The sequence below is a fragment of the Megascapheus bottae genome, chromosome 3 (assembly GCF_031878675.1).
Source record: "Megascapheus bottae isolate mThoBot1 chromosome 3, mThoBot2.hap1, whole genome shotgun sequence".
NCBI classification, from domain to species: Eukaryota; Metazoa; Chordata; class Mammalia; order Rodentia; family Geomyidae; genus Megascapheus; species Megascapheus bottae.
In genome coordinates this window covers 63,100,216-63,114,988 of record NC_143511.1, presented here as the reverse complement: position 1 = coordinate 63,114,988, position 14,773 = coordinate 63,100,216, and the positions used below count along the sequence as shown (strand labels likewise).

The 14,773-nt window shown below is 49.5% G+C and overlaps 1 protein-coding gene across 1 annotated transcript in view; it reads left to right on the top strand.

Annotated features, from left to right (window-relative positions):
* Nucleotides 1-6,485: 6,485 nt before the first annotated feature.
* Anks6 (ankyrin repeat and sterile alpha motif domain containing 6) overlaps nucleotides 6,486-14,773 on the top strand; it is a 55,469-nt gene continuing 47,181 nt past the window's right edge. Inside the window, exon 1 of the mRNA XM_090330312.1 lies at nucleotides 6,486-6,835. Within this exon, the coding sequence (XP_090186438.1) occupies nucleotides 6,486-6,835 (350 nt within the window). The remainder of the gene's footprint in view (nucleotides 6,836-14,773) is intronic.

Sequence of the window (14,773 nt, the reverse complement as noted above, 5' to 3'; positions counted from 1 at the left end):
GAAACTGTAATTCCAGCTACTCAGGAAGTAGAAGTAGGAGGATCAAAGTTGAAGCTGGCTTAGGCAAAAGTATGAAATCATATCTGAACAATAACTAATGTAAGAAGTGATGGGAGGAGAGGGCTATGGCCCTTAAATCCTGAGTTCAAACACCAGTACTACCAAAAATAATAGTAATAAGCCAGACACCAGAACTAGGCCCGCATTTACTTGGGAGGATCTTAGTTCAAGGCTAGCCCTGGCAGAAAAGCCTGTCTGTCCTTGGAAGAAGATGAGAGAGGTAGTTACTACAGGAAGCCTAAAATAGGTAGCTCTCCATTTCCTGCACACCCAGGCAAAAGCAAGAACCTGTCTCAAACAAACAAAACCTATCAGTGTAAGAAAGGGCAAGACACGGGCTGGGAGTTTGGCCTAGTGGTTAAAGTGCTTGCCTAGCATGCATGAAGACCTGGGTTCGATTCCTTGGTACCACATACATAGAAAAAAGCCAGAAGTGGTGCTGAGGCTCAAGTGGTAGAGCTCTAGCCTTGAGAAAATCCAAGGACAGTGCTCAGGCCCTGAGCTCAAGCCCAGGACTGGCAAAAAAAAAAAAAAAAAAAAAAAGAAAGGGCAAGACACATGGCTCAGTGTTAAGGGTGCCTGCCTAGTAAGCTGGAGGCCAAGTTCAACCTCCCATACTGCCAAATATCCAGTAATGATAATAATCAACAGATTATTATTACTCTCAAGCCCTCCCCATCTCCTGCCTAATCCACTGTATCAGTCTCTGGTCTCTCTGACAATCAGTTACTCCCTTCCAATCTGTTTCATTCACTATAGCTTATCCAGACCCCATCCATTCTTTCAGCCCCAGTTGTGGTTCACCTCTGTGCAAAGCTTGAATCCTTGCCGCTGAACTAATACGGAAAGCTCATCCAAATGCTCTTCAGCCCTGTCTGAAGACCCCTTTTGCTTCTCCTCCATTTTCCTTCTGCAGTCTATCAATTAAACATCTAGACATCTGATTTTTCAGAGGCTCCAAACCAACACAGAAATTAACTTAAAAACAAAAATGTAGGCTGGGAGTTTGGCCTAGTGGTAAAGTGCTTGCCTAGCATCACAAAGGCCTGGATTCAATTCCTCTGTACCACATATATAGAAAAAAGCTAGAAGTGGTGCAGTGGCTCAAGTGGTAGAGTTCTAGCCTTGAGAAAGCCCAAGGACAGTGCTCAGGCCTTGAGCTCAAGGCCCAGGACTGGCAAAAAAAAAAAAAAAGGAGAGTAGAGTTACTGCAATTCTAAACAGGTTTCTAGGGTTCCATTGCTGCTGGCTTAGAAGCTGTACTCAAGAACTGCAGCAAGAAATGGGACACCATCCCTTTTCCCCCTGTGTCTTCCTGCTAGCTGCTAAGAGAACACTACAAGATCCAGTTTCTGGCTATGGGATGAATTCTCTCAAGGAATGACATAGGCAGAAGTCCAGAGGGTGAAGAGCAAGAGATCAGGGTGCATATTCCTCCCAGACTCCTCCCCCCTGAGTTGCTATGGGTTGGCTGTGTCCCTCTCCCAGTGCCCTGACTCCCAGGTTGCTCTCTGCTGTATTCTCTCTGGCAGAATTCTGATAATCACTCTCCCCTTTCACTCCTGCATGCCTGTGATGGTAACTGCTTCCTGGTGTTACCAGCCCTGGAGTCTCGCACCATCCTGGTAGCTCTTAGCTCCTGCCAATTGTGTACTATTTAAAAAATGATTAAATAGTGCTGGTGAGGGACTGGGGTGGTGGGGGGCCGGCAGTGGGAGGAGGGTATGGCCATGCTCAAGCAGAAGAGTGCTTGTCTAGAATGTGGGAAGCCCTGAGTTCGAGCCCAGTACCTACAGCCCCAAATAAGTAAGTTATAAGCCTTGCAAAGTGTTAGATTTAGCTACTGAATGTAGATTGGATGCAGCCAATCTGTATTCCCCTACCCAGAAAAGTGTCAAAGACACTAAATGGAAAAAGTACACCAAGAATAAGAGGCAGCATACCTTTTATGAACATATACATTAAAAAAAGTAAATGTGAACCCATCCATAAAAAAATCATAAATTTGCTAAGGCTGTGACTGCAAGGGATGATACGTTTACTAAAAATAAGCTTAGCCTTTCTGACTTGGCCTTTTCCTCCCATTTGGCTTTGCTTCCCTCTGTAGTGGCCTCACTTGGAGACAGATACGCAGACAGCACACACACAGAGGAAGGTGGCAGAGTGAACCCGTTTGGCTTGCAAGATCCTGACATCCTGACAGCTGACAATCTTCTCAGAGAGGCGGTCCCAGTCTCCCAGTCACTTATTGAGAGTTCTGGCTGAAGCCAATCAGAATGGGCTGAACCATACTAGCCACTGACCCACAGGGATGGAGTTAGGGAGGAAGATTCCCTTGCCTTTAGAAAGACTCTTCTGGAAAGAATACTTTATGGTAAATACTTCTTATTTTTGTTGGCTGTCCTTTGTTTTGTTGGAAGTCCTTTTTTTTCAGGGAGCAAGAGTGTCCCTTGTCAGAAACTCACTTTCTTAGCCTCCCTTCTGGTCAGGCATAGCATGTGACCAGGCTGAGCCAATCCCACATGGGGCCCCTAAAACATAAAAGAATTTTGTGCTAAATCCTCCTGCTTAAAATTATCCAAAAGGGCCCAGCGCATGTGGTGGCTCATGCCTGTAATCCTAGCAGTAGCCTGTAATCTTAGCTACTGCGGAGGCGGAGATCTGAGGATCAAGTTCAAAGCCAGCCTGAGCACTAAAGAATGTGAGACTCTTATCTCCAGTTAATCACTAGAAGTAGTGCTGTGGCTTAAGGGGTAGGGAGGTTGCCTTGAGCTGAAGAGCTCAGGGACAATGCCCAGGCCCAGAGTTCAAACCCCATGACCAACAACAACAAAAAAGTATGCGAAAGATTGGTTTCTGCTGTCTGCAAGGGAGACGCTTGGTTAATGACCCTGAATATGTTTTAGAACAATAAATATGAGCATTGGCTATCCATGGAGAATAGGACTGGGAAAGTAAGGGAAGAAGGTACAGGACTTTTGCCTTATGTATTTTTGTACTGTTGGGGATGTTTCCTTTATATTGCTTTCCGTGTGTGTGTGTGTGTGTGTGTGTGTGTGTGTGTGTGTGTGTGTGTGTGTATCTGTCTGTCTGTCTATGTGTGTGTGTGTGTCTGTGTGCCAGTCCTGAGGCTTGAACTCAGGGCCTGGGCACTACCTCTTTGAAGTGTAGCACTTTACCACTTGAGTAACAGTTCCATTTCTGGCTTTTTTGGTAGTTTAGCAGAAACAAGAATCTCACAGACTTTCCTGCCTGGATTGGCTTTGAACTATGATCTTCAGATCTTTGCTTCCTGAGTATCTGTAGCTAAGATTATAGATGTGTGCCGGCAGTACCCCATTTTATATTGCTTTTTTTTTTTTTTTTTTTGCCAGTCCTGGGCTTGAGCTCAGGGTCTGAGCACTGTCCTTGGACTTTCTCAAGGCTAGAGCTCTACCACTTGAGCCTCAGCACCACTTCCGGCTTTTTTCTATGTATGTGGTACCAAGGAATCGAACCCGGTCTTCATGCATGCTAGGCAAGCACTTTAACCACTAGGCCAAACTCCCGGCCCCTTATATTGCTTTTAAAATGAAACAATTTAGTAAAAAAAAAAGTAAATAAGAAATGACGACTGAATAAAAAGAATAAAACAAAGGAGCAATCACTCAAGATGTTCAGAGGTTTATGGTTTACTTCACCATTCCAGTTTCTCAGGAGGTTGAGAAGTTCCAGACTAGCCTAGGCAGAAAAGTTCATGAGATTCTATCTCAACAGACAAAGCTGGGCTGTCATCCTTGCTACAGCAGAGATAGTAAATAGCGGGCAGTCCTGGTGGGCCATCATTAGAAAATGAGATTCTATCATTTAAAAAAAAATAAAGCAGAGCAAAAGTGACTAAAATATTGCTTTAAGCAGTGGAGGATCTGCCTAGCAAGTATAAAGCCCTAAGTTCAAACTCTAGCGTTGCCAAAGAGGAAAATGTTATGTTGGACATGGTCTTATCTGGAATTGAGGGAGAATATACCACCTCAGCCACTGTGCTAGCCTACTTAGAGTTATCCCTATAACAGGCTCAAACACTGCCCATGGCTCCTCATTGCTCAAAAACCAACCCCATGGTCTGCATTCTAGCTCTAAAGCTCTTTGTAGGCTGCATCCTGGTTATTTTCTTCACCTTCTTTCCTAGCCTCTATCTCCCAGTATCAGGACATTTCTATCTTCTCCAGTCTGCCAAAGCTGTGATTCAGCCCTTTCTACCTCATCAACTTTTGCTCTGGTATAATTGCAGGCAAATGAGATTTGATTGTTAAATAGTCATGTATTGAGCACTTACTGTATGTCTGGCTTTTTGTCAGGCTCTGGGATTGCTGCTTCCAGTCTATGAAAAGCAACTGCCCATCCTATTTGAATGTTTTTCTTGTTTTGTTGTACTGATATTGAATTCAGGGCCTCTTCCTATCTGAGGTTTTTGTTCAAGGGTAGTGCTCTACCACTTAAGTCACAGCTCCACTTCTGCCTCCCCCCCTCCACTTTTGGCTGGTTAGAGATGTGTGTCTTTGTATGTATGTCCCAGTTGGCTTTGAACCACAATCTCAGCCTCTTGAGTCGCTACAGGGCTAAGCCACCCGCAGCCAGCATCTGAATGTTTATGCAATCACCATGTGCAGAAGGATGGGTGTACTTGCTGCCTGGGAGCAAGGCTACTCTTGACTGAATCTCTGTTCCTCTGCTTGGGTGGCTGTCCCCCTCAACCCAACTTATTTCTCACTTCTTTTATGTCTTGCTTATCTTAAGTGCCCAGTGACACCCCTACCTAGCCGATTTACAATAATGCCTGAAGACTGCCTCATTTACCTAGATTCATGTTCTATTTAATGTGTCAACAGCACATCCTACAGACAAGTCACTGACACTCTAGTGTCACCACTGGTGCAGAGATTTTTATCCTGTCCCTTAAGTCTCTCCAGCATGTAGAACTGTGCTTCTGCAGATTCTCAATAAAAACTTGTTGAGAATGTAACTGATTTGGACATCAGACCTCAGTTTTTGCAGCTGCTGGCCAGGATAAGCCAGCTGTGCTGCCTTTCGCCAAAGGCCTCCAAATCTTTGGGCCTTGGTTGCCTCCTCTGTAAACAGGGGTGGTTACCTGCCCTGCCCATCAAGCAACCCTGCTTAAACTTCAGATCACTGGTCCCAGGCCCTGGGACCAAAAGTATCTGACTCCCTGCCCCCCACCCCCTAGGCCTGGGAAGCAGTCTGAAAATCTGCATTGGAGGCTGCTGCTGCTGCTGCTGCTGCTGCTGTATGTTGCTTCCTTGGCCACTGACCTAAGTCACCATAGGCATTTGTAGCCTGGCCAGATGATAGGCTAGCTCTAAGCCTCCCCCCTCGCCAAGTGAGGACACAGGACAGTCCTGTGTGCTTCCTTGAGTTCCCAAAGTGCATAGGCAGTTCCCTGCCTAGAGAGAGCCTGTGAAATCCAGGACATTGCGGGAGGGGAGAAGGGTGTCAGCAGAGACCCCTCCTCCAGGTCTTTGAAAGTCCACAGAAGTGGACTCAGACCCTAGCCAGTCCCAGAAATCAGGGGGTAGGGAAGGGCCAGAGCTGATCCAGGGCAGAAAGGGAGCAGGAGGTGGGAGGAGGGGAGACAGGAGGTGAAAGAAAAAGTGCAGAAAGGGAAGGGCAGGCAAGAGGGGAGAGAGAGGGTAGGAAGGGGTGAGCAGGAGAGAGGGAGAAGGGGGTCCGGAGGAGGCAGGAAGGGGGAGGAGAGCGCAAGGTGGGAGAGGGGGACAGAGGAAGGGGAAGAGGAGGGCAGGAGGGAAGAGAAGAGGGCAGAACAGGAAAAAGGGGGTAGACGGGTGGAAGATGGAAGGGGAGTGGAGGGGGGACAGAGGTGGGGAGAAGAGGGTAGGAAGGGGGAAGAGGAGGGCAGAAGGGAGAGAAGGGGAGCAGAGTGGGCACAGGAAGGAGGAGGAGAGGGCATGAGGGGGGACAGAGAGGAGACAAAAGGGAGGAGGAGGAGAGGGCAGAGGGAGGAAGGGCACCGAGGGGGACAGGGTGGAGGAGGGAGGAAAGGGCAGGAGGGAGAAAGGGGAGGGGGGCCAGGAGTGAGGAGGAGAGGGCGGGAGTGGAGACCTCGGAGGGACAGGGGTGGGGAGCGGGGTGGGGGGCGGCGCAGGAGTGGGCAGGAGGGGTGGAACAGGACGGGGAGCGAGGGGGTACAGAAGGGCGGCAGACGAAGGCCGCGTCTCAGGCCGATCCTCCGGTCCGGAGGCCGACGCGGCTCGGCGCCGCCCGGAACCTCCGTCCCCGCCGTGCGCCGGGTCCCCGCCCGTCCCGGGGTGGAGCGCGGCCGGGCTGGCGGAAGGGGGCGCGGGCCGGGGATCCGGGGGCGGAGCCGGCGGCGCTCGGCGGGCCGGGCGTTCGGGCCGGGCCGCGGGGCCATGGGCGAGGGCGGGCGGCCCCCCGCCTTCCAGCTGCTCCTGCGCGCCTGCGACCAGGGCGACACGGACACGGCGCGGCGGCTGCTGGAGCCGGGGGCAGCGGAGCCGGCCGAGCGTGGCGCGGAGCCCGACGCAGGCGCGGAGCCGGCGGGGCCCGAGGCGGTCGGGCCGGGGACGGCGGCGGCCGGAGCGCCGGTGCCGGTGGACTGCTCGGACGAGGCGGGCAACACGGCGCTGCAGCTGGCGGCGGCCGGGGGCCACGAGCCGCTGGTGCGCGTCCTGCTGCGCCGCGGCGCCTCGGTCAACGGCCGCAACCACTACGGCTGGAGCGCGCTCATGCAGGCGGCCCGGTGAGCGGGGCGGCGGGCGGCGCCTCGGGGTGCGCCCCGGGTGCGCAGGGGGTGGGGCGCGCGGGGCCGAGCTGCGCCGGGCCCCCCCACCCCCGACGCCCCGGGAGGGAAGGCGTCCAGGACGCTTACCAGAGGGAATGCCACCTTGGGGCCGGCGTTTGCCAGCTTCGCGCTTTTCGATGCCTTTCGGAATGCAGTCTGGAGGCGCAGACTTGACTGGGTTAGAGGATCCATTCATTCCCGACGGACCTTCTGGAAACCAGGGCCTCCTGGTGTGGGGACCTAGGAAAGGCCCCCATCCCGGGGCTGCTCTGAGGTTGTTGTGGGGAGGCTGGAGAAAGGAACAGGCTTGGTCCGGAGGACTTGGCAAGGGTTAGCTACAGGAGGGAGGGTTGGCCCATAGCGGCAGGATAGATAAAGGAAGGGGTTGGGTGGAAATGATGTGTATATCCACGTGGGGAATCCAGGATTTGTGAAAAGTAACCAGCACGGGAAAAGAAAAAAAAAAAAGGAAAGAGAAAAGGAGGCAGGGCTGGGTGTTTAATGGTTCACACCTGTATTCCTGGCTACTCAGGAGGTGGAGATCTGAGGATCAGGGTTCAAAACCAGCCCGCGCAGAAAATTCTGTAACTCTTTATCTCTAGTTAACCACCTAAAAAACTGGAAGTGGAGCCAGGGACCACATGATAGGGAGCCTTATGCAAAGGCAGGTAGTAGGTAGGAAGGTAGGACAGGTAGGAAGTAAGTAGGTAATATGGCAGCTGGAAGGATGTTACATCTGGGGAGGGCCTGGAAGTGACAGAGAAGAGGGGAGAGTGATCGGGAGAGAAAGGCTATCTAACTGAGGCTAGTCATGCAAAGTTCTAGACAGTGTCAGAGATGAGATTTTTCTTTTCTTTTTTTGTGGGTCATGGTGCTTGGGCGTTGTCCCTGTACTCTTCAGCTCAAGGCTACCACCCTATCCTTGAGCCATGCCCCACTTCCCATTTTCTAAAGGTTAATCAGAGATAAGAGTCTCAGGTCCTTTTGTGCTGGGGCTGGCTTTGAACCTCAGTCCTCAGATCTCAGCCTCATGAGTAGTGAAGATTACAGGTGTGAGCCACTACTCCTGGCCAGAGATGAGATTTATGTTGGAAAGATCACTTTCACTAAGAAGTGAGAAAGGTTTGGAGGGATAGCTTTGAGTCAACCTGCAGCAACGTGCAGGTGAGAGGTGATGGCGACTAGAGCTGGCATGGGGACACCCTGTGGGAGGAATGGGAGGGAGGCATGGGAAAAGATAGTCTCCGGATTTCAGGATGGTCACAGCAAATGCACTGCACTAAGGATCAGGGGAGGACGGGCAAGTTTGAGAATAGACCTGACAGGAAGTCCACATCAGTTGGAGGGTCTTTATGGAGGTGCCCCCAGAAGAGGTGTCCTGCAGGATCTGCAGAGCCCAGGAATGTCTGAGCCTGGGGAGACAGAAACAAAGATTATACTGAGAGTAGTGGCTTATTGAGACCCACTGAAATTCTGGGTAGGAGGAGTTACCAAGGTGGCCGTGGGACATGAGAATGATACCTAGTCACAGTAGCTGTCATTTGGCCATGGTGGGACAGCTGCCACAAGTAGCACGTTTTTTAGCTCCATTTCATCATTCTCATCCCCTTAGACCCCCCGTGGCCTGTCCTCACATTGGTGTAGCTGAGCCAGGGAGCCCTGTTTCTGAGTATGTGGCCACAGAGTCACTGCTCTGTCATCCTCCAGCAGGCTAGCCCAGGCTTGGTTGCCCACCCCCCTCCCGCCAGAAGCTGAGTCTTTAGGATCAGAAGCATGTTTGCCACTTCTGGCACACTGGGCACTGTCAACTCCCATTTCTACAAAAACAAAACAAAACAAAACAAAAAACAAGGCAGAGGAGGCTGGCTGGTACTACCCAGCTGTCAGATACAAGAGCCAAGATTTGAACCTCCAAGTTTAAGACTTGCCCATTCTTAATCCAAGTGTAGCTCAGAGAAACATTAGCCTTTGAGGATGCACTAGCCAGGGTGGCTAGAGATTTAGGAGGGCCCTTTTCCTCAGCTGGCATTGGGGTCAAAATTAGTATACTTGTTTAGGATCAAAAGAAGGTGTTGTTGCTGTTGGTGGTGGTAGTGTTGGTGTTTGTCTTGGGGTTTGAACTTGGTCTGGGTGCTGTCCTTGAACAAGGCTAGTGCTCTACCACTTTGAGCCACAGTGCCACGTCTAGTTTTCTGGTGGTTAATTGGAGATGAGTCTCATGAACTTTCTTGCCTGGGCTGGCTTTGCATTGCAATCTTCAGATCTTAGCCTCCAAAGTAGCTAGGATAGAATTACAGGCATGAGCTATTAGCACCTGGCCAAAAGAAGGTTTTTAAGGAGAAGTCTTTTCCTTCCTTTTCCTCCATCATGTAGGAATAACTGAGGGTCTTTAGGTAAGGGGGGAGTTGTTCTCTAGGCTGAATTAGCACTTTTTTTTTAATAGACTAATATGCTATCATTTGTTTTTCCTTTGCAGAAAAGGGGACTTGAATTCAGGGCCTCACACTTGCTAGGAAGGTACTTTGTTACTGAGCCACAACTCTAGCCCCTCTTTGCACTGGTCATTTTGAGATATGATGTTGCTCCCTGCCTGAGTGTGCACTGGGATGGCGCTCCGCCTATTTTAAGTTTACTGCTGTAACTGAGACGTCAGGCACACACTGCGGATCCTAGCTTCTTGTTTTGAGATGGAACCTCATGACATTTTTTACCTGGTTCGACCTAGAGCCATGATCTTCCCAGTGTCATCCTCTCGGATAGAATGGCAAGTGTGTGCTCCCACCCCCAGCCATTGGTTGAGAAGAAGTCTCCCAACCTTTTGACCTGGGCTAGCCTGGAACCCAGAACCTTTCTATCTCAGCCTCCCCAGTAGCTAGGGTCACCAGTGAGCCCCCACACCTAGTTTAGGATTATTTGGTTTTTGAATGGATGACATATTCTTCCTAAGGTTCAAGTGTAAAAAACCACCACCCTTGCCCATCCATGGTTTTACAGAGAAGTCTCTCATCCTTCTTTGCTCATCACTCACTTAGTCTCATCCCACCCCTAAATTTAGGCTCTTTCATAGCCATTAGCATTTATTTAGTCATACACAGGTTGTTCTCCACCTCAGTCCTACTGACATTCTGAGCAGGGGATTTTTTGTTGGATAATTAGGACCATATTTGATTTCAGTAGAGGCCAGCAGCTTCTTCTCCCCCTTCAGGTGTGAGCATATTGTTAGACCTTTCCATGTGTCCCCATAACCCTTAGTTGAGATTATCTGTAATCTTGTCATTGTGATCCATTAATATATAATTTCCTGCGGTTCTTTTCCAAGTGGTACACAGTTGCTCTAATCAGTCGATGTATATTGCAAGCAGTGTTTTATTCCGTTTTATTTATGAATATATTACTTTCCTCTGCATGTGGTGGTCCATGGGGCAGTACTGTCAGTCAATCTGTAGATGTAAATTGTGAACAACATGTGGGCTCCTCTGTCTACATATGTGTTCTAAATGCACTATTTCATGCCGCTGCCCAGAAGTGTACCAGTTCTTATCTAAAGATACAGAGTCTTGCCTGGAGATGGCCTCCAAGCTTTCTGAGCAACTGGCCTTTCTTCTAGATTGTTCATCTTCCTCAGTCTTTACATTTCAGGATAAGGACTCCACCAGGTACCTATCTTCCTTTTGCCTCCATCTGGGAAGACCTCTGTGGGGCAACTCTCTGCCTGCTCCCTCCCTGTTCCTCCCTCCCTCCTTTAGGTATACCCTCTGCTCCATCCTCTAAGTGCTTCTAGGTCTTTCTGAGATGAATGATGAGTTATGAATCTCCTGTGATGGTCCCCAGCAGCCAGAGCTCCCAAAATACATCTGAGGTTCTCACTTTCAGACCCCTTTGCCATCTCTCCTCCTCCTCAGCTCAGGTTGAGATGAGTTCATCCAGGCCTTCTCTCAGTCACTCCTCCTCTTCCTCCTCCTCCTCTTCTTTCTCTTCCTCCTCCTTCTCTTCCTCCTCTTCATCTTCCTCCTCCTCTTCCTCCTCCTATTCTTCCTTCTCCTCCTCTTCATCTTCGTCTTCTTCCTCTGCCTCCTCCTTGTCTTCCTCCTCCTCTTCATCTTCTTCCTCTTTCTCCTCCTCTTCTTCCTCCTTCTCATCCTTCTTTTTCCTCTTCTTTTAAGTAGTCCTGGAACTTGAATTCAAGGCCAGGGCACTGTCCCTGAGCTTTTCCACTCAAGGCTAGTACTATACCACTTGAACCACAGCTCTACTTCTGGCTTTTTTGGTGGTTAATTGGAGCTGAGTTTCATAGACTAGATTTCCTGCCCAAGCTGGCTTTGAACAAATATTTGAACTCAAATCTTAGCTTTCTGAGTAGCTAGGATGTGTGAACCACTGATGCTCAGTTTGCATTTTTGTCTTTCAAGCTAACACTGAACACTTTATACTTACTATATGCCAAGAATTTTGCTCACAGATCTAAGAAAGTTTTTTTTTCCTCTCTATTTTTGCAAGGTCTTACTATATAAATCAGGCTTGGTCAAAAACTTGTTATGTGGCCTAGACTGACCTCTAACTTGATCTTCTTGCCTGAGCCTCCTAAGTTCTGGATTATACAGATGTACCACCACATTTGACCAAGAGTCAGATATTTAAATTTCAAGATGTGCCCACTAGCATATAGTGAGTCAGAGCAGCTTTAGGGTGAGGGTCTGTTGTAGAGCCCTCCTCATAACTACACGTAGGAAGCCCTTCATCCCTCTCTGCTCTGAATTGCTCCCTTATCCCAAGCTTAGTTTCTTCCTGTAAGGGAAGGTTCCCCTGTTTTGGGGGGTTTGGGGAGGAGGGAATAAGGAGGGATGGGAACTTTGCTGTATAAGAGGCTGCCCAGAAGCCACATGCAGAAAACTAAAAATTGATCCCAGCCTATCACCATGCACGAGCATTCACTCAAAATGGATCAGAGACCTCAATATCAAACCTGAAACCTTGAAACTGTTACATCATACAGTAGGAGAGACACTGGAACTCATAGGCACAGGCCAAAATTTCCTGAACAGAATCCCAGGGTCACAACAGATTGGGGAGAGACTTGATAAATGGGACTACCTAAAAATAAAAAGTTTTCTGCACAGAGGCTGCCCAGGGACTCTGGCACTGTAGGTTTTGTCTCTGAGCTCCACCAGCTGAAAGGGAGTTGTGAGAGCTGCTCCCCTCCCCCACCTGGCAGAATACCTATTCATTCTGCTGTGGTCCACATCATCTGATTAATTTCAGCTACTTAGTATCTGGGTCATGGAGGGCCAGGAAACTCAGCATTAACCTAACGGTTCACTAATAATTCACATTTTTAGGGGATTTCCTTTTATAAAACTTGATATTGTAAAAAGAGCTGGGATTTGTGTGCCATGTATGTCCTGTCACTTTTCTAATCAAGGGACTGCTGTATGTATGCCCCCCCTCCCCTGTCCTGCCTACTCACAGATGCTGTCTTGGAGCTTTAGTTGTACACACTCCCTAGACTGTTCCTATGAGGAGAGGACTTGAACTCACACCTGCTTCCTACACAGGGCCTGGCCATGTGGAAGTCTTGGGGCAGGTACTACCTGCCTGTGTTGAGGTGCCCTCAAGTGCCTCTTCCTAGTCCATGTGGAAGAGTGATATGGAGACTTCCCAAAGGATATGCGGTCCATCTGCCTGTCCCGGCTGTTTTGTCAGAATGGCCCATGAGTGGAAATGCATTCTTAGCTCATCTTCTCTGGTCCTGATAGGTCTCAGAATCCCCCACATGTGTCATGGGCAGCCACCACTTCTGCCCCTGCCAGCCTCCGTTGGTCATCTGCTGTCTGTGCTTCTAAGTACATCTCTGGGTCAGACCAAGCCAGGCAAGGCCCTGTGCTTGAGGCCTGGGTCTCTTGTAGAGGTTTTAGGGACAGAATGGCTCCGTTGATGGTTGTTTCTGTTCATCAAATAATGGCTAGCCTAAGGCCACATTGCCAGTAAATGGCAGCGTCAAAGCCAGAGTGCATGCTTCCAGCCATGCATGGATCTGGGGCTGGTGGCAGAAGTGAATCGCCGCATTTGCCAGTGACTTCCAGCTAGGTGACTGGCATGGTGTTTACTCTGACTCTTGGCCTCTTCACCATCCTGCCCCGGTGGCAGAGCTGGAAGCTCATCCCAGCGCTGAGTGGTAGAAGCATGTGCCAGCACTTCAAACACAGGTGTTAATTGCTGAAATTAATTGGCAATCATAGCACCTGCTCAGAAGGCCCCTAGCAACCCCATCTCCTGTAATTACCTACTAGAAACTTAGCATCCAGAAAATGATCTCAGCCTCTGTTGAATTCTTTTTAATATTTTCAGCCTAATTGACTGATCTCTGGGGCTGAGAATTCAGAAGACATTCCAGATTTCAGGACTTCTGCTTGAAGCCAACCTTTTCTTCCTATGCTAAAACTGGAGAGACTGGAGGGCCTGAGGTTTGGTGTTTTGATTTCACTTTCAAATTGAGATTTATTGCTTTCCGCTGGCGTGTTTGGTTCTTTATCTGTAAAATGGGAACTTTCTGAATTTAGGGGTTTCCTAAAAAAATTCAGGTGAGGTACAAATCTAAAAGCATCTAGTAATTACTGTTGGAGATAAGTTAGTTTTTTAAAAAATTTAATGCTTTATAATAAATTATATGATCTCTGTAAAATCTCTGCACCAAATGAAGACAGAGCAATTTTCACTTCCACTGCCTGTGCCCTGTCCTCTGGGTCATCTACCCATTCACGTGTGCGCTCCTCTACTCATTCATAGTCACCTTCATCTACTTCATTTATTAGATAAAATGTCTTGAGCTCCAATATGACCCAGCTGGTGCTAGGAAAGAAGAATGTGAGTGCTCCAGTCCTGTCTTTGGAGATCCACCCTTCACGTGGGGAAGGAGGGGGGAGAGATTCAATTCCAAAAGAAGGGTTCAAGCATACAACACATTGTAGGTGCTTAGAAGAGGGACACCTGCTGGCCTTTTGAGGATTGGTGTGGGCACTGTGCAAAAGTGAGCCTTGGGGAGTGCACAGAGGCAGGTGGTGTTGTGTGTGGGGCGGGGCAGGCCGCGGGGAAAGGGGCAATTTCTGGTAGGATGAACTGCAAAAGAGTGAGAGATGTGGTAGCTAGAGGCAATGAAGTTAGCAAATGATGTCTTTGGACACTGGGCTGCTGACAGTGGCTGTCAGATTTAGGTTTGGGAGCTACATGGAAGATGGGCAGAAGGGAATGGGACTGGGGACCGGGAGACACATTAACCCGGGACTGTATTATTTCAGCTGGGAGGTGCTCTGCCTCCCCTTCTCCCCTCCCCCCTTGCCTCCACCTCCTCCTGGAGAAGCCAAGCTTTCACAGCTCCCTCACAGAGAGAGGTGACTCAATGTTCGGGTTCACATCCTCAAAGGTATTTGTAAGTTCAGCTGCCTCAGATCAAAGTTCAGCCCTGGCTCCACCTCCACAGGGGAGAGCCCTGGGTTTAGACTGGTTACAAACCCACTTTGGGGGAGGGGGAGCTGAGCAACAGGAAGCTCAAAGAGATGCAGTTGTGACCACAACATGGGGTCTCCCACACCCTGCATTGTGGCCCTGGTCAGTCCAGAGCCACTGCCAGCTCTGACATGCCCTGCTGAGCCTAGTGGAGCACCTCAGCCCATAACTTGTGGTGTAAAGTTCCAGTCTTATCTTTCTAGGACTCCATTGGGCCTAGCCAGAGCCTTGTAGTGGAAGGCCTAACTCAGACCAAGTTCACAGCCATGCGCTGTGAACATTCCTGCCAGCAGGTGGCAGCAGGCCTCCGCAGAGGTGCCTGAGGGCCTTTGCCAGCCCAGCTGCCACACCTCTTGGCATGTGATAGGTGCTTTGGGGGCTGGAGTGGGCAGAAAT